This window comes from Petaurus breviceps, unplaced genomic scaffold (assembly GCF_028583685.1).
Source record: "Petaurus breviceps papuanus isolate PSGF00001 unplaced genomic scaffold, PetGlider_PUasm1.0 551, whole genome shotgun sequence".
Taxonomy (NCBI): Eukaryota; Metazoa; Chordata; class Mammalia; order Diprotodontia; family Petauridae; genus Petaurus; species Petaurus breviceps.
Genome location: NW_027186372.1, coordinates 34,211,248 through 34,234,414, shown reverse-complemented (window position 1 = coordinate 34,234,414; position 23,167 = coordinate 34,211,248). Strand labels below are relative to the sequence as shown.

General features: G+C 39.0%; 2 protein-coding genes across 6 annotated transcripts in view; both read right to left on the bottom strand.

The window, feature by feature from the left end:
* RUFY1 (RUN and FYVE domain containing 1) overlaps positions 1-23,167 on the bottom strand; it is a 40,380-nt gene that overhangs the window by 3,419 nt on the left and 13,794 nt on the right. Inside the window, exons 1-15 of one of the 5 annotated variants that reach the window (XM_069102603.1) lie at positions 21,975-22,116; positions 20,803-20,976; positions 19,825-19,942; positions 18,212-18,313; positions 16,830-16,953; positions 14,873-14,934; positions 13,620-13,685; positions 12,224-12,293; positions 8,123-8,224; positions 7,420-7,536; positions 6,825-6,992; positions 4,990-5,087; positions 4,718-4,837; positions 3,986-4,115; positions 1,454-1,548 (exon numbers count right to left, since the gene is read on the bottom strand). In XM_069102603.1, coding sequence (XP_068958704.1) covers positions 1,454-1,548; positions 3,986-4,115; positions 4,718-4,837; positions 4,990-5,087; positions 6,825-6,992; positions 7,420-7,536; positions 8,123-8,224; positions 12,224-12,293; positions 13,620-13,685; positions 14,873-14,934; positions 16,830-16,953; positions 18,212-18,313; positions 19,825-19,942; positions 20,803-20,962 — 1,532 coding nt within the window. In that variant the 5' untranslated portion in view covers positions 20,963-20,976; positions 21,975-22,116. Of the gene's footprint in view, positions 1-1,453; positions 1,549-3,985; positions 4,116-4,717; positions 4,838-4,989; positions 5,088-6,824; positions 6,993-7,419; positions 7,537-8,122; positions 8,225-12,223; positions 12,294-13,619; positions 13,686-14,872; positions 14,935-16,829; positions 16,954-18,211; positions 18,314-19,824; positions 19,943-20,802; positions 20,977-21,551; positions 21,843-21,897; positions 22,117-23,167 lie in introns of those variants that run through there. The other 4 variants (XM_069102602.1, XM_069102604.1, XM_069102605.1 and 1 more) reach the window with 4 other exon arrangements.
* The window catches only part of RPS14 (ribosomal protein S14), a 195,631-nt gene that overhangs the window by 170,032 nt on the left and 2,432 nt on the right, over positions 1-23,167 (bottom strand). The gene's annotated exons all lie outside the window — the stretch shown is intronic.

The following is a 23,167-nucleotide window of genomic DNA, read 5'->3' as shown; positions in this document are numbered from 1 at the left end:
AAAGATGGATCTTCTAGCATGAAGGTGCTCTAAATGATACTTAAGACAGTGAACTTCAATAAGACAAAAAGGTTAAATTTTAATTAGGCTGAATGACCCAGAGCAGCATGGTTCCTTATTCAAAATTACAGTGATTAAGGAGCTCATATGGGGATTTTGAAACTACAGCTGGAGCTAGCCTAACTGTAGGTGGGCCCTTTGCACATACACACTAAAGACCAAACTAAACCCATATTGGCAATCATACTTTTAGGAGCAAAGTCAAAAAAAAACATCAACAAAGCTCAAATTTCTTAAATGTGTAGTTTTGAGTGAAGTCAAACTTCCAAAAATATTTCCCTTTTTTAATGAAAGTTGAGTCTGAGTAGGGCAATATAACAAAATAAAATGCAAATATGAATGCCCATAATGAACAGGAAGAATTGCACTGTCTTACTGTTTTTGGTAAAAACATCAATAAGGCTTCTGTGAGTAAATTAAAAAATAAATTATGAGTCTAGATTAGAAACAAAAGTACAGACATGGCTAGGAAATCTGAACAAGAGATCAGAGTGTAGAAAACATGGAGGAATCTTGGAGCTTAATCCTCTACACTTTGAGAGCTGCTGCACCAAAGAATACTTCAGAGACCCACTCTTGTGATTCAATAGCCCATCATGTTAATGAAAATGAAATATATTCTTAGTAAAAGAGCACAAGAATGGTCCTACTAGGTCAGTCTATGGTGTATTCTGTTTTTGATAAAAGTTCCAAGGGACTTCCATGCTTTGGAAATTCATGACTGCCTAAATGAAGTTGAAGGTGGTGGGAGGTGTACTGAAACATTTTTGTTTCCCTGGTAACTCAATGATAGCTTTGCAATTTCATCTAAGATCTGATTTAAGTATTTAAAAAAAAATCCAAATATGATAACCCACACCATAACCTTATCCTAAGAATAATGAGGTCTAAAATTTTAATTTACTTTTTGAGAAACCGGACATTTTCGTGTAGACATATTTTGTCAAGTTTGAAGGAATACCCATTTATAGCACTTGGTGTATGCTAGCCATACCATTTTTATTTATATGCTGAAAAGTTCTGATCTTTCTAAAGTCTGTTGTATGCAGTAGTGTTCATGTTAGCTGCTTATCTCTGGACCTCCTTAGTTTCATCATATTTTTCTTGAGGTCGCCAAAGAGTAATAAAAGGGCGGAGGGATCCAAATGGAAAGAAACTATTAACCTGCTCTGAAGAAAACCACTGTGTGATTGTCCCAGGTACACTTGCTTATAGACTTAAGAACCTGAGAAAGAGAAGGGTATGGGTAAAAGAGGGGGGAGAAAGGGATGAGAAAGACTGAGGTAAATATGACTGGGATGGTTGGTGAACAGGTTTTTAGTGTTTAACATGGGTTTTGATCTGATTCAGTTGAAAAGTTCCATTCCTAATTATGTTGAACTTTGGAACTTACTGGCTAAGGTGCAGTCCCATTTCCTGTAGCGCTTGTTCCTGTTCTTCACAAATCTTTTGTAATTCTTCTTTCTTCTCATACAGTTTTTGAAGTTCCTATAAACAACAAACTAAACATTCTATAAACAATCAAAGATTTGTTTTTTTAAGGATAACTGCAATAGCAACCCTCTCCTAATTTACAACCAGGGCCAGAAAATTTCCCTGAAGGCCCAAGAGTGAACTGATACCAGGACTAACTTACAGAACGTATTTCCTGGATTATTTATAGGATTTATTTCTTTGGGTGACTCACCAGTAGGTGAGTCTCTTTGCCACAAAAATGACTTTATCCAAAAAGTAGCTAGAGAAGCTGTGTAGAAATGACTCATCTTCTACAGATAAAAAAATTACACTTGTCAACTATATCTCATCTTGGAATACTATTGTGCTATAAGACCATGGGGGGGCAGGGGGGTGGGGGTGAAGGAGGGGGGAAGAGGGTGCCTCCCCTGCCCCTGCTAGGTGGTGCAGTGAATAGAGCATCAGCACTGGAGTCAGGAGGACCTGAGTTCAAATCCTGCCCCAGACACTTAACACTTACTAGCCATGTGACCTTGGGCAAGTCACTTAACCCCAATTACCCTACCTCCCCCACCCCCCCCAAAAGAAAAACAAATTAAAAAAACCAAACAAACAAAATAGAAAAGACCATGGGGATGGCTTCAGAAAAACCTAGGAAGACATATGAGCTGATGCAAAGTGAAGTAAGCAGAGCTAGAACACTGTGTACAGTGATAGTGATATTGTAATGACAATCAACTGTAAAAGAATTAGCTACTCTGATCAATACAATGATCCATGGAAATTTCAAAGGACTCACTATGAAAAATGCTATCTACCTCTACAGAGAGAACTGATGCATTCTGAGTGGAGACCAAAGCATATTTTTCACCTTTTTTTGTTTGCAACATAGCTAATGTGAAAATTTATTTTGTGACTTCATGATGAGTATTATATCTCCTCTCTTCTCAATGGGTGAGGGGTAGAAGGGAGGGAGAAAATTTGGAAATGAAAATAAATAAACACAAAAAAGATATATTCCCACCTTAGTGTGGATCTGTCTTGCAGTCAGGCCCTCAAATAGTACTTATATATGGAAAGCATAATAGTGGATTTTTAAATTTTTATTTTTTGAAATATCACTTTTAGAAAAATAATTTTTAAAATTCATTTGGATTTTCCTTCCTAGGAAATACAAGATTAAAATTAACATTCTGAATAAATACTTTGTCAGGAGTAGGTTATTTGTGAACAGATCCTCAATTAGCTGGTTCCTTGTGAAAAAATTATCAACATTTTTGAACAACAAAAAAACCATTTCTATGACCTATTTATGGCACCAGGAGCTATGATATTCAGGGATGGAGAACTCGATATAGATACTCCAAATAATATCTGAGACTCTAAATTCATTATAAGTTGCTGTGGGTATAGAGAAATAAATCACTGTGAAAATTAAAATGCAATCAAACACCTAAGTGGATGGTGAATTTGCAGAATTTAGAAATAAGAAAAGGATCTGAACAAGAAATAAAGGATCTTTATCCTAATATTGGGTAAGGAAATGGACTTGTAGACAGTGGTAACATTCTAAGTGATTAGGGCAAACTACTGAGTTGGGTTGGTTGCTTGTAGTTTTTAGTTTTCTCTCTGTAATTAGTTTGACCCTGTACTTAGCCAAACAAAAATCAGGAAGCCCTTATACTGTAATTAAATGGAAAAGCCAAGGTTTCTCGTCAATCTCTAATTCTACTGAGAAAAAGAGGGGGCTTGTCCTTTTTGTCACTTTGGTAGGGAATCATGTAGGGTAGATCCTGGAGAGGAATTTATTCAGGGAAATATACTGCCTGAAGAGAATATGGTCTTAATTCTGCTTCTTTATTTCTGACTTATCTTCCAGAAATCTGGACAAGCTTAGCCTATCCCTTGCATAAACTAGTTCCAAGGCAGTTATGAACCTCTAAATTTGGAAGCCACCTCTACTGACCCCTGAAGAAGCCAGGGTTAATATGGGATTCAAACTAGATGCTTGAACCCACTCCAAAATGAAATCAGGGTTCTGGTTTGATGGAACTTGTAGGGTCTGACATTAGCCCTCTGGGATAGCTACAGAACTCCCCTAAGCAATTCTCAGGGTTGGTCTAGAATCACTCAAGGATACATGGGCTCTCTTGGGTTCTTGAAAATATAATAGACCTTGTGGGACTTTTGTCTTCCTAGATCCTTGAAGGCTTTTGGGGTAGGGTTATTAAGTATTATCTGCCCATATGTATTTGCCATTCTGTTTACTGGGAAGCGGCAGAGGAATACTGAAAGACCCTTTTGAAGTACTGCTATTCCTTTTCTGTTCAATTAAACCACACTTCAAAGATTCTGAAGAAACCTTTCATTATTCCATTTATGCAAAAAGAGAAGGGTCTTCAGATGACTTTTCTTAAGATGCAGGATGATAAGCACAAACTCTCAACCTTCCACACCCTGTCCAATTTACCTTTTTCAGTCCTTCTACCTGGTGCAACTCAGTTTTAAGTAGAGAGGCGGTATCTTTCTCTTGCTGCAACTCTTTCTGAAGAGCTTGTCTTTGCTCTTTTTCTGACTTCAGCTCTTTCTCGAGACTGGAGCTGTTTTTAAAAAAGGAGATGATTTTAACTGGAAATCTTATATTATGGAATACAATTCAAACCTTGGAATAGTGCAAGTCAAATGGAAAGTCACTTGAAGTCTTATTTCTTGAGTTGGGAAGTTCTATTTCTCAGTGATCCTTCTAATCATTACACTTTTCCCTAAAACATTTGGCTTCCATAACCTTCACCTGTGAGAAAGCTAATGGTTTTCTATAATTAAGTGCTGAAAAAGGGTAAATAAATAAACCATTATGCTAACCTGGGAACCTAGAAAGAAAGACTGATGAGAACATAGGTTAGAAAGGGGCAAAAAGGTAAACCTCTGAGTTTTTAGATAAGAAACAGGGTAGTTTTGGAGAAGAGAAGAAAAACAACACTCTGATGAAAAGGACACTTCTTGAGTTCACTGTTTTCTTTGTTTTATGCACTACTCTTCAATCTCACTTAAAGGAGAAGGCACTTCTGTGCTGTGCACTAGGACTTGAGCTCTGCTATTCGTGACATTGTTACATCACAATCAGACAGATGCCTATGGCTGCTCCCAGGGTCCACACCTTTCCTCCCCTCAAATTAAGCAGTAGCAGTTGGGCATCATCTACCATTGTTTGTCCAGTTGGGAGAGTTGCTGTTGTAGGGTTTCAACTTTGCCACCAAATTCTTGCTTCAGTTTGCTGTTTCTCTCTTCAGCACTTTGCCTGGCCTTTTCAGACTGTTGTAATCTAGACCAAAATATGAAAAGATAACCTAGCATTCAGAAAGTATATGAAATACAAGAACAGGTGAATTTTTACTTTACAGAAATAGACAGCTCCAATTTCATAGAATTCCACAGACATTTTCTAGTAAGCATCAGGAGATATCCATTACCTACCTCTCTTCCATTTCTTTCATTGCAGACATTACTTGATTGGTTTTTCCTTCATAAGATATGATTGCTTCGTTCTTCTGTTGTAAGCAGCTTTCTGCATTCTAGATAGGAAAAAATTAAATTCAGAGAATTAAATGAGATAATGTATATATTTATCCAATGTGTCGTAAATTATAAAATGCATATAAAATTATAAAAACATAGATGTCACCTATAATTGTAAATATTAACAGTCTGTAAGATGTCAGATAATCAGCCCAAATCAAAAGCTTTGAAATGCCTACTTAAAATATATTCTTAATGTCTTATTTTAAAAGTATATCATTAATTGCTGGGTGTCAGAGTCTGGGCAAATATATGAGCAAATTTCAGTTTTACAGATAGGAAAGGGTCGAAGGAGGAGGTTATGGGGGGCTCAAGGCCCTGGTCACCAAAGGCTATTTTGGTTCTTTGTTTTCACCACTAGAGTGCACTCTCCTCGCTGGAAATGATAAACTCAACAGGCTTGTTTTAATTGAGAAAAAACCAAAGTAATATAATTAAGCACTTTGGTGGAAAGGAAAGATGGTGAATATAGGGTATGGGAACATGGCCTTTCAAGAGTATTTATGAGAAAGAGGGGAGATTCTGTCAAAGAGCTGGACTCATACACAAATATGTTGAGGAGGCAAAAGAAACAGTCACTATGGCAACTCTTGGGGCATTCTTTTATTTGAGTCTCAAGTCACAGAATGGGCAGCTGGATGATAATTTGCTCAAATAGACTTGAACTAAACAGGTTGAAATCTGACTTAAAGTTCAGAGAGAAGCAAAGAAAGAAACTGTTAATCCCAGAATGCCTCATTTAGTAACTTGCCACAGTAAGAATTTATGGGGGAGGACCCAGATACAACTAAAATTAGAGGAAGGATAAATCTACCAGGTTCTGTTAACTAGCATTGTTTGTGTTAAACATTTCTTTGTGATAGTTTTTCATTTTTGGCGGAGAGATTTCTATAGCTTTAATAGATATGTAAGTGTAAAGAGATATTTATTTAATGGCTAACAGAATTTAGAGGAGATAGTGGGAGAGATCTGGGACCTGAATGAAATACTGATTAATTTTACAATGATGTCTTTAATACTAGAAAGAAAGGAGGAGAGAGACAAAGAAGAAAAGGAGTAAAAAAAAAGTCCTGGTTCATTACCCTTGTTACTACTATCAATGTCTTTGACACAGATATTAAGGGAAGTGAAAGAGGAACCATAATGAAACATGATTTTCCATGGTTATTTATATAATAAAGTAGGAAGTAAAACTTTTAACAAAAAGTAGTGTTTTAGAAAGGATAATTCTGAATTAACAGGATCAACATATGAGGCATGTAAGCAAGACAGGATTATCTGAAAGTCAGTACAATTCAGTGGACAATTTGAATAGTTTCCATCTAATCAAAACATAATCTTCTCAGCAAAGGCCCACTCTTGTGTGCCTGTGCCTGCCATTTCTGTATCTGACCCCCGCCACACACACACACACACACACTATGGGTGAAGAGAGGGAAAGGCATAGAGGGAGGCTGTGTGGGTATGTTTTACATAAAAGGAAAGCTTAACATAGACTGAATTGGAAAAATTTGGAAAAGCAAACACTAAGTTAATAAACATCTACTTGTATGGGATTGGTGTTGAACAATTAGAATTTGAAGCAGAAGTGAACGGACTAGAGAGAGAATAAAAGAATGCACTTTAATGCACCTGGCAAAGAGCAAAGAAAAAGGATGTCTGACACACCGTGAGGCCTCAGGCACCACACGGTGTTTCGACGCTTTGACTTCAAGCACAAAGTTAACCGCTACCTGAGCCTTGTGAAACATCTGCAAGTTAATCGCTTTGACTTCTTCCAGCTGTTGGCGGAGCGCGACCAGCGTGTCTTGTTTTTCATGTGTGCTCTTCTCTAGCAGTTTCATCGCAATCTCCATCTCCGTTTTCATCCCAATCTGCAGCTCCAGTTCTTTCTCTAGTTCCTTAGGAAGAAGGTATTCACAAGGAAATCGCTGCTTCAAGGGTGTCATGGGAAATCATCTAGTTTAATTTCTGGGTCAGTGCCAAGGATATCAGTGCTTAACACTGTAAACACTTATCGTGCTTCCACGTCCCCTTTAAAGTCAAAACAATCATTATGGGATCCCAAGGCTGCAGGAGAGTCAGGAAGGTCATACAAGACACCACAGGTTTGGATAACGTATATGTCTGTCAGCAAAAACTGGCTCTGCATCACGCCAACCAAACCCTAGTGATCGGTGATGTGACTGACAAAACAAATCTTACTTAAAATTTTTGCAACCGTGTCTGCTTTTCCAGTGATTCAACAGCTGAGTACATTATTGGAATTATGTGCTGAATTATTAAAAACACATTTCTTCTGCATCTGTCCTGGTGTCCCACACTCACCATTCGGACTCTCTTTTCCTCTTTCAGCTGTTTCCATACATCACTATACATCTCATCCAGGCCTTGTCGGGTTTGTTTGTAAGTCTCAAGCTCCACCTTTGTATCCTGTTTTGTTACCTGTATCAAGTACAAATATTAGAGTACTCCAGAGAACAACTCTTTTTGCTTATTTATTTGAACATAGTTACTAAATGGGATGAATGAATTCTAATTTTAAGGAGCCTGAAATCCTGCCTAAAACCATGATAATTAAATTTCATATTACAAAAGGAAAAAAGAACATTCACAGGTTATAATTAGACAACCAATCTAGGTAAAGGAATCAAAACGGTCCTGGTTTTTCTGGATAGCACTTTTAAAGGAGTTATCTGGAAGTCAAAATCAATGTAATGCAGTAATATTTCCTTCTAAAGCATTGACTAGTTATCTTTCCAGCCTCTAGTTGAATGAGGACAAAGAAGCTTAAAACCATTTTCCATCCCCACTTAATGGCAAGGAGAATGGTTTCAGCATTCTCCTTCACATTTGTTTCCTCTTATAGTGGCCCCCAAACAATTTGGAAACAAGTTACTTTATAATTCCTAACAGAATTTCCCCTGGAGCAACTTCAAGGATACAATCCTTATGCAGCTCCAAGAGAGGAGTCTGCTGTATAAAAACGTGCTTATTTTCCGTGGCCAGTTTTCTAGGTCCAGTTTCTAACCTCTACACTCTTTTCACTTCTTTCCCGGATTAATTCATTTTGTTCTTTTAACTGGCGCTGTTCTTCTTGAAGTGAATCAATCCGATCTGTAGCTGCTGAAAGCTGGTCGAGAAAGGAGAAGAATTTTAGTGCAGACATGAATTACCCATTTAAATCAGTGAAATATGCATATAATTTAAGATACTAAGTTAGAAAAAAAGTACACAAATCTTAGCATTCATATAACAACTATGGGATCATAGAAATCTAAAGCTGAAAAGGAGGTTTTCCCTTCAGAAGAGGGAAATTAAGTCTCCAGAGGGGAAATAATCTGCCTAAGCTCATTTAACTATGTCCTTTTACTATTCTTGTGACATTTAGCCATTTAATTCTTTTTAAAAATATTCTTAGAGGCCAGGGATTGGAGTTTAGATTTAAAAGGTTATCTTTTATCACAAATGAAAGAGAACAAACTTTGAACATATCTTCTTTTGTCCCATCTGTTGCCACTAAGCTCACAGAACTGGCAGATTTTGCTAAAAGGATATTAATTAGTTGGTGTTTTAAAGTAAAAATTTAAGTTTCAATTGGCAGAACCTGAGTTACCAATGTATATAGAAACTTGAGGACTTAAAATTTTAAATCTCAGGCAAATTATTCAAACAGATTAATAAGTGAAAAAAACCAAACAAACACCCACTCTTTTATTTACACTTTTAACAGTTTTATGTAGGGAAAATGAAAGACAATTTCTTTGATCAGCAAGGAAGGCTTAAAGACCTGCTAGGTATGTTAGGTATAAATACACAAGCCAGTCCTCCTCATTCCTGCCTCAGAATAAACATAGAGAAAAGAACAAGAAGAGAGAATCTGACAAATTTTAGGGCATCTAATCTTTTCCTCTGCACCACTGTGATGGTAAGAGTTTCATTTGGGAAGTTCATAAGCCAAATTATGAAAAGAAGTGAATCACTCCGTCTCAAAATTTAATCAAAACTCTTAGCTGCCAAATAACATGCATCTGATGATTAGAAAAGCTGTGTGCTCTGAGCTATAGCCTTAAGACTGGGCTTTATGCATAAGGTCACTTTGCCCAACATAAGACAAAGGGCTTTCAGAATTTTCTTCTTACAATGATAAAGAATAGATAGTAAACAATACCCACAAGTTATCCAAATGGTGCTTTAACTGGTTAATCTCTTGTAAATTTACCAACAGTCACAAGTATTTGAGCTATACTTGCACTTATAACTTGTGCTGAAAAATGGAATATGTGCACCAATTTCTTGAATCTTGTGTTGGCCCCATTGGCCAATGACAGAATGCCAACCAGTATAAAATTTCTTTTCAATTCTTCTGATGAACTAGAGCAAACTGACCAATGATTTCATACTTAATGCATACTTATCAATAAAAATACTGGAAAGCATTTTTCCCAACCCCTCAGAACAGCAGGATGAAGAAGCCTAAGCAGATAGGGACAGCTACCTGAAGAAAGGTTCACAAACAGTTGAGAATGCCATCTCCTGCTAAGAGAGGAGACAAGATGGCTATCATGTCCACAAAGGAGTGTCTGCCTGGCAGCTGGTAGAAAACTTTCGCCTCTTCCTCCTCATCCCTTGATCTTCCTGTCCTCTCATTTTCCACTTCCTATGTAAGAGACAAGAGAAAGACCACGCTATGGAGAGATTGGTCAAGTCTTGTAATAAATGCTTATTGACTTGACTTGATTTGACTTAGTCCCATGCTTCCAAGAGGCAGGTACTCTGGAGGGGGTAGGCTAGGGTATTTGTACCTCTCAACAATGTTATATAACCTCTGATACAAAGGGTGCATGTATAATGTATTATCTACAACTCTATGCACTAATAGCTCTTCCATTTGGATAAAGAACAAAAAACAAAATAACTGTCCAAACAGTGAAGCCACAGATTGTCCACTGAAATCCCACTTTAATGTCTTATTATGGCATGGAGGGAACCTGGACTCTTAAGTGAAGCTTTAGAAGGCTCTACTGAGCTGGAAAGGCTGCAAGTATAGATCTGGCCATAGACTATCACCTAAGGACCAGCCTGGCTAAGTTTGCAGGGGCTTTTTTTTTTTTGGTGGGTCTAGACCTCTGATTTAATTGATGTTTAGTGTATACTCATGACGAGGAAATTCCCTCATCAACTCAGATAAACAACTCTTTTGTAACTTATAGACTTAAGAGAATCTCCTAGGGCACTATGAGAGTTCAAATGACTCCCAAGGTCATATGACTAGAATGTGTCAAATAAAAGACTTGAAGCCTGGTCTTCCTGACCTGGAGGCTGGCTCTTATCTGTTGCCAAATCAAAAGAACAAGAGCCATAATGATGGAAGTTAGGAAGGATGGGACACAGACTCTGTGGAGGTAAGGTTTTCTAGACGGTAATCTTATGTAGGGTCTAAAACAATTTTCACCCACTAGAAACACAGCAACAAATAACCATTTATTAAACATTCAACATATATGAAGTGCTGTGCTAAGATGCTGGGGGTGGGGAAGATAGATAAGATAGAATCCCCATCTTTAAGGTTCTTACAATATATATTATATAATATATGTATCAGAAAGCTATAAAATAAAGTGCCGTGTGAGGTCTGAAAGGGAAGGTGGTTCCTAATATGGAAGCAAAGGAAAAATCTGAGGTGTCCTGGAGGAGGTCACATTTACATCATGCTATAAAAGAACACAAAAGAATTCAGTTGGGGAAGAGAGGGAGGGATGGCATTTCAGAAATAAGGACTGGTTCCTACAAAGGCATAGAAGTATGTGAGCAATGTGCATTGGGGGGGAGGGGGGGGACACAGTGTGAGTGGAGGGGAGGAATAGGACATAAAGCGGAAGAGGTAAGTGTGTGGTACCACATTGTGGAGGCCTTAGAGAAAGAGACAAGAAGCCTGAACTTGACACAGGAGGCAATCTGGAGGCACTGAAGATTTCTGAGAAGAAAAGTGACATGCCCAAATCTATACTCTCAGTAGTGTGGGTGGATGAGAGAGGAGAAAATAAAAAGGGGGAAGACCCGTAAGAGAATGCTATAGTCTGAGTGGGTGGCAATGACCGGGACTGAAGTGGACGGGATGAATGTGCAAACTGTTTTGGAGACGGACCTGGCAAATGACTAGGTATGAGAAGTAAGAGAGGGTCAAAGGTATCCACAAAGTTCTAAATATTGTACATCAAGCGAATGGCTGTGTGCCATAGACAAAAATAGTGAAGTCAGAAGACAGCCAGGTCTGGAGGAAATTATGATCAGTTTGGAGCAGGTTAACTTTGAGATGCTGGCAGGATTTATAGGTAGAGAGGACCTGGAGGCAGCTGAAGATGTGAATCTGCAGATCAGAAGAGTTTTCCAGACTAGAAATACTGATTTGGGTATTATTTGCATAGACAGTACTTGATGCTATGGGTCTAAATGAGACTGACTGCCAGAAGAAAGCATATAGAACAAGAAAACAGACTGTCCTTTGGGGGAAAACTTACTCTACGTGGTAGAGAAGAAGGTTAGGCGCCAGTGAAAGAGCCCAGGTACGGTAAGAGATGTAGGAGGAAAACCATCAGAGTACAGAATCTTTTCAATCAAAGGAAGAGGAAACCACAGGATCACATGTATCTTGGAGCTGGAGGGGACAGAGTGTCAATAGTCACAGACACGATGAAGACTCAAAAAAGGCCACCAGTGCATTTGACGATTAGAGTCGCTGGTGACTTCAAGAGAACAGATTCAATGACGTGCTCAAATCAGGTTGCAACGGGCTGAGAAAAGAAGAGTAGGCAGTGAAAGGAAAAAGGACAACTGGTTTAGAGAACTTTTAAACAAGTTTAAAAAGGAAGGAGAGAAATGGGAAAGTAGCCAGTTGGACTAAAGTGCTAAGGGCGCGCTTTCTTGGAAGTGGAGAGATCTGGACATGTTTGTAGGCTTAATGGGAAGGAAGGCTAGGGGTAAGAGCATCTTTGCAGAAGGAGGAGATAACTGCTAGAGGAAGATCCCAGAAGATGTGGGAGAGAACTGGGATCAAGTAAATCTTGACAAGTCAAAATCATTTCAGGTAACTATAACTTCAATACTTAAAAAAAAAATTATTGTTACAAACCTCTTCTTGAAGTTTTGAATTAGTCTTTTCCAGACAATCTATCTTGGCCTGGAGATCTCCAACAGTGCAGCTGGAATAAAAAGATTAAAGACTGAACCTGTGGGCACACCAAACTGTTCTGGATACTGAGTCAAAGCAATAATTCTCAACCTTGGTTTTGGAAGAGCTCAGGATGTTTCCAAAGATCTAGAGCAGGGGGTTGGGGAGCCTTTAGCCTTAAAGGCCACATGTAGCCTCTCAAAAGGATTTTTTCGATAAAATTTGGATTCAGTCAAAAGGTTGCAAGTGGCCTTAAGGCCACAGTTTCCCCACCCCTGACCTAGACTGAAGGGAAGAGTCTTATGAACTTTCTCTCTCCTCCTCTCCCATCACCTTATTGTTTAAAATTACAGTTATTTTCTAGAGGAGGTGAAAGCTGGAGTATGGGTTTGAAATCTAACAATGATATGGGGCAGCAAAAAAAAAAAGTTTTTGCCTTTTCAGACAAGTTTCAACAATAAAAGTAAATTTATCTGTAAGATACACATAAATTTCACTTACTTACTACAAATGTCCAAGGTATGCTTGGCATAATTTTATTTGTTATAAATAGTATGTTAAAAAGTCCCAAAACTGATTCTAATGACATAGACAGAACACAGGCCATCTACTTCCACCCCATAAGGGTATATCTTTAAGATATGGGCTGCCATTCAGATCAATTTCTGGACTGTTAGGATCTAAATGGCAGCCTGAAATGAAGACATCTCCATGCCTACCATATGTCGATCTGTATTTGCTGGCTGTTGTCTACAATTCAGAAGAACTGCACAATTGGGAAACAAATAAAAGACTGAGTGCCCAACCCTGAACTGAAGTTATTTGGCATAATATTGAAGAATCCATTATTCTGCCAGTTTCTCTTTTGAAACTTTCATTTTATGATTTGTAGAATACTAGCCAAAAAGACTGTGTAAAAAAACTGTTTGTAAAGGATACTAGAAACTATTTCCCAAGAGGTAATTAAATCACTCAATTCCATATAACTCAACTACTTTTATAGACTGAAAACATATGAAAACAGAAAGAGGCTTCTTCAAAAAAGTACGAAACTGTGATAACATTTCTAGTGAATTTTCTTTGGGAAAAAACATTTTGTGAAAGGATAATTGTAAATTTAGAACATTTTTTCATGAAAAAATTAAAGAAAACTAGAAATTTCAAAAAATACCTTCTGTAAAGTAAAAGCTCACATTTAGACAATGCTTTAAGTTTCACAAAGCACTTTTCTCCTAAAAGCTCTCTAAAGTAGATAGTAGTCCAAGTATTGTTCTCCTCATTTTATAGATAAGCAAAAAGATTCAGAGAAGAGATTTGCCTAACGAGCAATGAAAATAAAAAAATGACTGAGTCCTACCTTAAGTGTCTGTTAAGTTCTTCCACATAATTCTTCTGATCAAGGACATCAGTAATTCTTTCATGTCTGTTTTTAAAGAAAAGGGATTCCTTAGTTCATTGGTTATTCCTCATTTTCATTCTCCATTCACCCCAAAGAAGACTACCTCACACAAAAGGCAGTATCTCCAGTGTTAGAAAACCACTAAGTTACAATACTTAGAAAGAAAGGCTGGAGAACAAGTGTCCACCCTCCAAACTAATGAATGGTATGAAAGAAAAAGCAAGCTGAGGAAGGGAAGAGGCAGGGTTAGAATGAATTATTAGTGAATTCCTATACTATAGCTATTAGTAATGAAACTTGCATTTTTAAAGTCTCAGAAAATGGGATGAAAATTAGTATCATATAACAGGGTTACAAATAATGTAACTTTTTTCAGTGTTAAAAATATTTTCCCTATTCTTTGTTAAGGGTAAGTAAAGGAAAGCCAGAGTAGAAAAACCCTACAGGAATAGTAACAAACTGCATAATAAAATATGAAAGAGAGAGACAAGGTCTATCCTCCCTGAGCCAGTTTCATATTCCTACTGAAAAACAGTGACTGTGGTTAGTCAGTAACAGAAGTATTAAAAGCCTGTATGACTTGATCCATAACCTCATCTCCCTTTGTTTGGTGACGTCAGGGAGTTGTCATACTACTTCGTCAATGGCCCAGATCCAAAGGCTCCAAAGCGGCCCTCCTTTTAGCAAGGTTGGAAGATTCATGGGGAGGGCTCATCTTCTCATGCGGAATATATATATGTACACACACACACACACACATTTTAAAGCCTAGAAACAGTTATAGAGCTCGCACTTGCATGTACAAAACAAAAACCACTGTATTTCAATATGTTAACTATATGTTTCGTGCAAATGTATTTATATCAAAATATGGAACTAATGGGGCGGCCAGGTAGCACAGTGAGTAAGAGCACCGGCTCCAGTGGCGGGATGACCTGGGCATCGAATCCGGGCTCTGACACTTAGCACCCACCCAGAAACACCTGGCCGTGTAACCTTGAGTAAGTTACTTAACCCCAATTGCTTAGGGGCAGCCAGGTGGCTCAGCGAGTAAGAGCACTGGCTCCAGTGTTGGGATGACCTGGGATCGAATCTGGGCTCAGATACTTAGCACCACACCCAGAAACACCTGGCCGTGTAACCTTGAGCAAGTTACTTAACCCCAATTGCTTAAAAAAAAAAAAGAAAAGAATAATTGACTGTGTACATACTCTCTGTCACCATCAATATCCTGCACGTCCTTAAGATATAAGGAAAAATCGATCACTCCAACCTGGTTAAAAAAACACACACACAAAAGTTTAGACAACTCTTCCTATAAAAAAAGGACTAAGATGGCATTCCTTATTGTCTATATTTATCTTCATAATTTAGGTTTAACATTTAAATTCCTATCTTTTTAAATAATTATTTCTCCTGGGATACATGAATTTTGCTAACAATAAAGCTCAAGGAATTAAAATATGTCCCATTGTAGATGATGACTTCTTTTAAAACAACTGATTTGCATGACTACTCTGGAAAGTGATCACAGGTAATAGTGCTGGAAGGGTCCTCAGAGGCCATTTAGCCCATCACCTCAGGAAGGCTAAGTGACAACCAAATACCCACATGCAATAAGGTGCTAGTTAGACTTAGGTCCTCTAACTCTAATGATTTTGTGGCTTGGTTTTTCTTTTTCTTTAAATGTATTATGCTCAATATATCTTGACTCATAAATTTTCTGAGAACAGAGCCCCACTTGAATGAAGTTAGCCTGGGTATTAAAGAAATGGGGAAAAATTCTGACTTTCTCAGTACTTGTCAGTGGTTAATGAAAAGTGGTAATGGCGCTATCTTTGGCAGAGAGCTTTTCATGAACCAGCCAAGGCCTTACTCTGGGAACTCTCATGAAGTTCCCCATCTTTTGGGAGTCTCCTGGGAGTGGAGAAAAGGGCTGTAGGAGGCCTTCATGGCAATGGGTGGTAGATTATTGTGAGAGAAGGGTGCTCTGGACACCCCCTAAACAGAAAGAAGTGAAGAACTATATCTGTCTGTACATTGTCTGTTCAGAAGGGAGTCCATACATCTATCCTGAGAACCCACATCACTAGAAGGCATCTTTTTCCACTAAAAGAAAAATTACTATAGTAATGCAATCCCTAATAAATGGCTTTATATTCCAATTTAGACACAGACTAATTTTTTTTTAAAGTTAAGAGTCAATTTTCATCACAGAAGACTCTAAGCCCTAGAAGGGCTTTCGAGGACATCTAGTCCCATCAGTACCAAAGAGTCCCTTCTACAACATCCCAGGTATTGGTCATCCAGCTTCTAGTAAGGACTCATGACTTTCCATACCTGTCTTATTTTGGTGGGGAGGGGTGAAGGGGATGAAGGATAAAAAGGAAGAAGAGAAAGAAACTATTCTGAACTTAAACACCAAGAAATAGAGCCTTTCTATATATACAGAGCAGAACACAAAAGAGGACTCTATATGAAACTATGAATCTCCATTTCATATTGACTGCATTCTCCAAACCTACCTCTGCAGGCAGCCCTTTCTATTTCTGGGCAGCTTTAATTCTCAGGAAGTTTTTCATTTCATCAAGCTAAGTCTCCCCTCTCTGTAACTTGTACCCACTCTTCCTGTTCAGCCCTCTAGGGCTGGTTATGCAATAAGAAGTCTAAGATCTAATTCCTCTTGTATATGACAACCCTTCAAATACTTAAAAGAATACCATCTCATCCCCTCTAAATTTACACTAGGCCAACCATTTCCATTTCCTTTACTGATCTTCATATGTCATGTTCTCTAGTCTTTCTCACATCATAGGCGCTATCTTTTGGACAGACTCCAGTTGGTTAATGTCTTTGCTAAAGTCTGGTGTCCACAAAAGAACACAGTACTCTAGCTTCTAGCGGGGCCAGGGTAGAAAAGGAACTCTTACCTCCCTACTTCTCCAAGCTTTTCTTAATGTAGCTTAGGAAAGTATTATCTGATCTTTAAATAAGAAATAATTAATGTGCCAGTAAATGTTACAGAGTATATGGAAACATGGAAAACACTGAGTCTTTAACTCAGACTTCCAAATTGTTATCTATTCTGAGTGTGTCCCATCTATGTGCATGTCTTTACAATTAGTAATCAACTCAAGCACTTCATCTACAGCGAGAATGCTCTTTCACCTGAGAGTCCAAATCTTCCCCTTTTAAGCAGAGGTTAGCATCAAGAACATTGAGTCCCACCAGCAGACCTACAATTACTGTTCCTTCTTCTTCCATCATCAGGGCCTCAGGTTCATAGAATTCACTACGAAAGATTGGCAACCACAAAGGTTATGTTTAGTTGAACAGCAACAACAAGCTGTATTTAACAATAATGCTGACATTTAGATATGTAAGCCTAACTTGGCATGCTGCAGGTCTAATACAAGTTCTAAAGTTTCCTCAAATTATATTTGCGAATACTTAAACTTGGTTTGCAAAGTTGCCTGGTTAAAGGCACAATGCTCATGAATACTGCTGGTTTATAAAAGACACTAGAAACATTAGCTTACCTAATGATAGAAACTGAACAATTTAGACATGCTTATGATTTTATGATTTTTTAGAGAATGATACCACCAGAAGAGGGTTCCTTCTCCCAAACCCTCACCTCTGTACCAACTGGACAAGGGAATTATATTAGAGAAAATTTTTCCATCAGCCACAGGTGATCAGAAGAAGCAAAAATCAGATATTCCGGTGCTATTTACATAAATAGAAATGCCAAAGATGCACCAGGCTGTGTAAAATTCAACACAGGAGGCATGACTGACACTATACATATGGATTTCATGTCAAATCCTCTGACATTTTTATGTGCTCACATTTCTTCTGTTAACTGGTCAAGGTAGTGATATCTTCTCATAAGAAAAGTTTTTTCTATTTCAATTAAAAATGACCACAAAACCTATATTATCCTCGCTAAACCTCAATCATGATTTCTTTAGATTATTCATTCCATTAAGGACCAATAATTTTTAATTCTATAATGTAACAAAATATCAAACAGCCAGTACTAATACTGATAGCGAATTTTCAGAATGTTACCTGTACTCAATAAATGAAAGACTTAATAATAAACTATGATTATATAGTAAATGCTATTCCTTAGACACTAATTACAGCTCACATTTCTATGGCATTTTAAGGATATCAAAATCTTTTCTTCATTAATAGCCCTTTAAGGCTGGTAGTACAAAGTATTATTCCCATTTTGAAGACAGGGACACTGAAGCTCAAAGAGTTTAGATGACTTGCCCAGTGTGACATAACTGGTTAGATGTGAAAGCCAAGACTAGAACCTGAACTTTTAAATCACAATGCTATTTCCACAACACTGTACCAACTCCTAAAATTATGCTATAAATATTGCTACTGATATTATGGCACAGAAAATTTCTAAGATTAATAATGTTAATCTGAATAGGAACCATAAATCATAGGCTCTTGACTAAAATAAAAGTCATTTATAGGGATATTCAAACATTAGATAGCTATGAGAAATTTAAAAAATCTTAAGATACCTTAAGAGATGCTTATTATCTATAAGCACTTTCAGATAATCTGCCAGCTTCTTTTGCATGAGTGCAAGGTAAAGCCAAGCCCTTCCTCTTCCTACTGCTGTCCTAAAATCAAAAGAGATGGATCAAAACACCAGCAAAAACCAAAAGACCGCAGAGTAAATTTTATTCATGTTTAAAGAACACAATTAGATAAAAATGTTCTAATATATACACAATTTTCTCTAGGACCCTGAAAAAATTATGTCAAATTTAAATAAAAGGATACAAATATTCTTATAAAATAAAAATAAGTAGATGCCTTGAATTTAATCATGGGACAATAGTTTTATGACTTGGGAAAAAAAGGGTTGTAAATAACTACTTAAAAATGGAAGTCATGACACAATATGGGATAAAAATATTAGAACTAAAACCCTTCTAAAGCAAATTAAAAGAAATTTATCCTAAGTGGTTATTTTTTTTAATTTAAATTTTAAATTTAAAACTGGGATTACTATTCGACCCAATTTAGTAAAGAACACTGGCAACTGTAGCAATAAAACAAAACCAAGGAAAAGGAGAGAAAGCTCTATCCAGTTTTAAGATGGATGCAGACCAGACCAGTGCATAAAATCTGCCTGGCAAATTCCAGTCTGATAGTAAAATAATTTGGCTGAAATGCCACAAGCAAATGGTATTAGCATAGGACTATGTATACAGCTTCTAGGACTTCTGTTAAAATTTTAGTAAAATTTTTAAAAGCAATAAAATTGCTACACCTCTTTAAAGCAAAAAAACCCAACCAAACAAAAAACCCAAATACCTCCCAATACTTCTTTTTCTTAAGAAAACATGTATAACAGGGTGACTGACAAAATTTTCTTTAAAATGACTGGAATTTAGCTAACTTGATTTCTTAGGCACCTTGTTTTTACAGGATTATACCAAACTCCAATGACTTGTTTTCCATTTGATCGTGGAAATGCAGAATGTTAACACCATCTGAGTTCCATCAGACATAAGAATTAGCATTAGCATATAAATCCAAATTTGATCAGGCTTATTTCCTATATATTTTAGAGCCTAAAGTTAGGCCCTCATTCTTGGATCATAGCTCAAGAACTGAGAGGTCATTTATCTATAATCCCCCTCCTTCATTTTCAGGAGTAACCTGAGGCCCAGGGTAGTAAGCATCAGGAACTGAACCCAGGCTCTCTGACTCTCGATACAGTGCTGTCCACTGCACTATATTTCAACCCACACTTCGAAATCTACTAATTTATAAAATGGAACCAATACATCTAAAACATCTTATCCTAAGATTTCAGAGGATGGTGTAGTGTGAACACCAACAATGGTAAAAAATAGAAGGGTCACTGGAGATTATTTAGGCTGACCCACTCATTTGACACAGATGAGGAAATACAGACCCAGAGAGTTCACAGATAAAAAGTATGCATCTGTCTCAACTCTTCTGGGTGCAGCCTAATATAGTGATGTCCTATTAAATGCATGATGTCTAACTGAATACTGTATATATTCATTAGGAAGAACTTGCTGAAAGAGTTAAATTTCTTAGAGGGTTGAACATTTTTTTTTTGAACCAAGAATCTGCATAACTTCTTCCCACTTACTTTAACTCTGGCAGATTTTTAACACTAGTAGCTATATCTGATGCTTCTGGACAAAGTTTCTCCACCAACTCCAGGGGACCAAAGAAAGACTTATTTTGGCCAATAAAACTCTTCTTAACTATAAAGGAAAACACAAAATTTTGTTAACAGGGTAAATAGGGTAAAACCTCCTTAATCCACAAAACAAAACTACAACCTACCATGGTAGTGACTCTCCTCAGCTCTGAGGAACCTTAAGAGATCACTTAGTCACCTGGTTGTAGTAGTGCACATCTCTGATTCATAAAAGCTGGAGCTGATGGATCAACTGAGCTGGGAGTTCTGAGCTGAAGTAGGCTAAGCCAATCAGGTATCCACTAAGGCTGGCACCAATACAGTGAGACTCCCTGGATGGGAGCAGGGCATCCAGATGCCTGAGGAGTTAACTAGTTCAGGTTGGAAGTGGAGTAGATCAAAGCAGTAGTAGGCTCAGACCTGTGAATGGCTACTGCATCTCCAAACTGGCTGATATGTGGAGACACAACATCACCCAGTCCAACTTCCTTATTTTGCAAATGAGAAAACTGAGATCCAGAGGAAGGAGACAGCTGTACCCAAAGTCATACAGTGAATTAATGTATGGGCCAAGACTAGAAGACAGTTCTTCCTGCTACCTACTTTAGGGTTCTTTCCATTATACCAAACTACCTTCTATAGCTGATATAATTTTTGGGTTGGTTTGTATGTGTAAAGGGCAGTATGTTGTAAGTAGAAAAATAAAATCTATAAAACAACTAGAGCAGCTAAGGGACTTCTAGGCTAATTACTCATACATACAAATATCTACTGAATGTCTGTTTGAAAAGATAGGTACTACAGCTAAATTATTTTAGAAGAAAACCCTTCCTTTTAATCCTATCTACATAATTCACCTCTTCAAATCATTCTCCTAAATACTTCGGCCCAAATTCTTATATTCTACAATACATGGATGCTCACCTTTCAGGCCATGTTTGAGGCAGTGCTCCATCACCACAAAGAACTGTTGCAAAGGGGCATAGTCTGCATCCAGGCTTCTACCAAGGCTCAGGGCTGACTGGATCAAGACTTTAATACTCAGCTTCATCATATTCATCAGGTTGGAGCGTTCTTCCATCATTTGGCATTTAGTAGCTGTTGATGAAAAGAAGCGATTTCTTAAATTTAACTAACAAAAATGGCATTTTATTTAGATAATATAAAAAAAAAAAACCTGGCAGAAAGCAAAGCCTAGTTCCATGGACAGCTGGAGTCTGCCTTATGCACTCTGGGATTCTAATATATTTACTATGCACATTAAGGAGGGGATGGAACCTAATAGACAACATATTTGCTAAAATACTGATAGCAAGCCCATTTGATTTTACTTTTCTAGTCTAATCTCTCATGGAAACTTCCCATCTCAGTTTAGGAGTTTGCCAAAGAATTCATTCCCTAAAAACCAAAGATCAGAATAAAAGACTTCTTGTACTTTGCTGGGCTGACCCCAGGGCATGGTCATCACCCCAAGCAGACTAGCTTGCTACAGGCTCCAGGGGCACAACCTGGAGACTGCCCTCCTTTTCTGCCCATGGAAAGAAACCGTGTAACAAACAATATGGCTAGCTATAACAAAATCAGGCCGCACCCACAAAAGGCCTTTAAAAAAAAACAACAAACATTTTGACAAGCATTTTCCTCGCCATGCCTCCAGGGAACTAAGCTCATACCCCTTCCTAGGATTTTAAGCGTTGCCAAGAGGCCTTGGTGGTCAGGAATCCAAACCCTTCATTTTACAAAGGAGGACACTGAGGCCAGGAGAGAGGGCGGGGGATGGCGTGCCCAAGGCCACGCTTGGGCGCCGGCTTCTCTCCAGGGCCCGCTGGCCTGCATACTCGCAGCTAGAAAAGGTCGGTCTCTCCCTAGGCCCGGTCGCCTCCTGCCTAGTCCTTCTAAGCTCTCCACCCAGAGAGCCCCGGCTGGCCTCTGGCCCGCGCCCACCCCACTCCCTGGGCTTCCCGCCCGCCAGGCACGCTGCAAAGGACCAGGGGGACAGGGCCCAGACGACAGCCCCACCACTGGATCCCGAAGGCCGGGAAAAGGGCAGTGTCAGTTACCCCGGGGGCTTCTCCCGAGCGGCCGGAGAATGTTACCTAGGAGACACCCTCACGCTCTCCAGGGGCTTCTCGGGATTGGTCGTCCGGCCCAGCAGCCTTACCGTCTTGACCAATGAAAACGCAAAGATACGCGCACGACGCTGTTCTCTCTCCAATCCAAGGGTGGGGGCGGGACATTATCCCACCTCCAATTTCGGGGACAAGACGGGCGGGGTGTGTGATGCAAAAGCGAGAACTACGTCCTTCTCGCTGCGGGAAATCTCTGCGAGTCTCGCGAGACAAAGTCGGGGAGGCGCCATTTTACGTTCTCCTCCGGCTTCAGTCCTGACATGGTGCCTTCCCGTGCTGAACGGGCTACGCACTTCAGGAAGGGGCGGGGCGACCATTGCCTTCCGGGGTCTCGGGGCTGAGGGATATAGATATTCTGGCCCCTCCATCAGGCCGCCGGTGTCGCGGCGCTAGCCCAGCTCCCCTTATGCCTGACCTTAGCCCCGAGCCCCTCCCCCACCGGGGGGTGGGGGTGGGGGGAAGGGCCTCTTCTGACCACCCAGCCTTAGCTATGCACCCTCCTGACTCCACTCTTACTATTTAGCCCAGGCCGGACACACAGCAGGCGCTTACTAAAGGTTAACTAAAAATAGGAATTTCCCGTGCTCCTCTCCTAGAAGACGGGGAGGCTCTGCAGTACAGCCCTGACTGAAGACGCAGGACCAGGGCTCAAATAAGATTCCACCTTGCCTTTGGTTTAGGGCTTACTGAGCCTCCCCGAGCCTTAGTTTCCTCATTTGTTAAATGGGGAAGGGGGTTGGGCTACATGGCCTCCTAGGTCATTTCCCGGTAGTTGTAGGCCTCAGACAGCCAGTCAGCTACAAGCTCAGCACTGTTTTGACAGCTTTCCCTTACCTCCGCAGCACCCGCTGCTCAAATCCCCATCTAGGGTCGTGAATGTAGCACAGAGCTTTTCTGGAAGGAAAGAAACAAGCATTTGCTGAACACTTAACCATGGCCCCGGCACCGTGAAACCACTAACCGAATCAGGGCCATGGGGTCCCAGCTCCTCCCTCTCCTCTCATTAATGCAACAGCTATGTGGATGTGTCAATTAAACTACCCGATCATCTCGATCTGGTGAGAGATTGTCTTAAATAGGAAAGATGCATGGGGAAAGGAATAAATATGTATTACCTACTATATATGAATACGAGGGAAAGGAATAAATATATATCACCT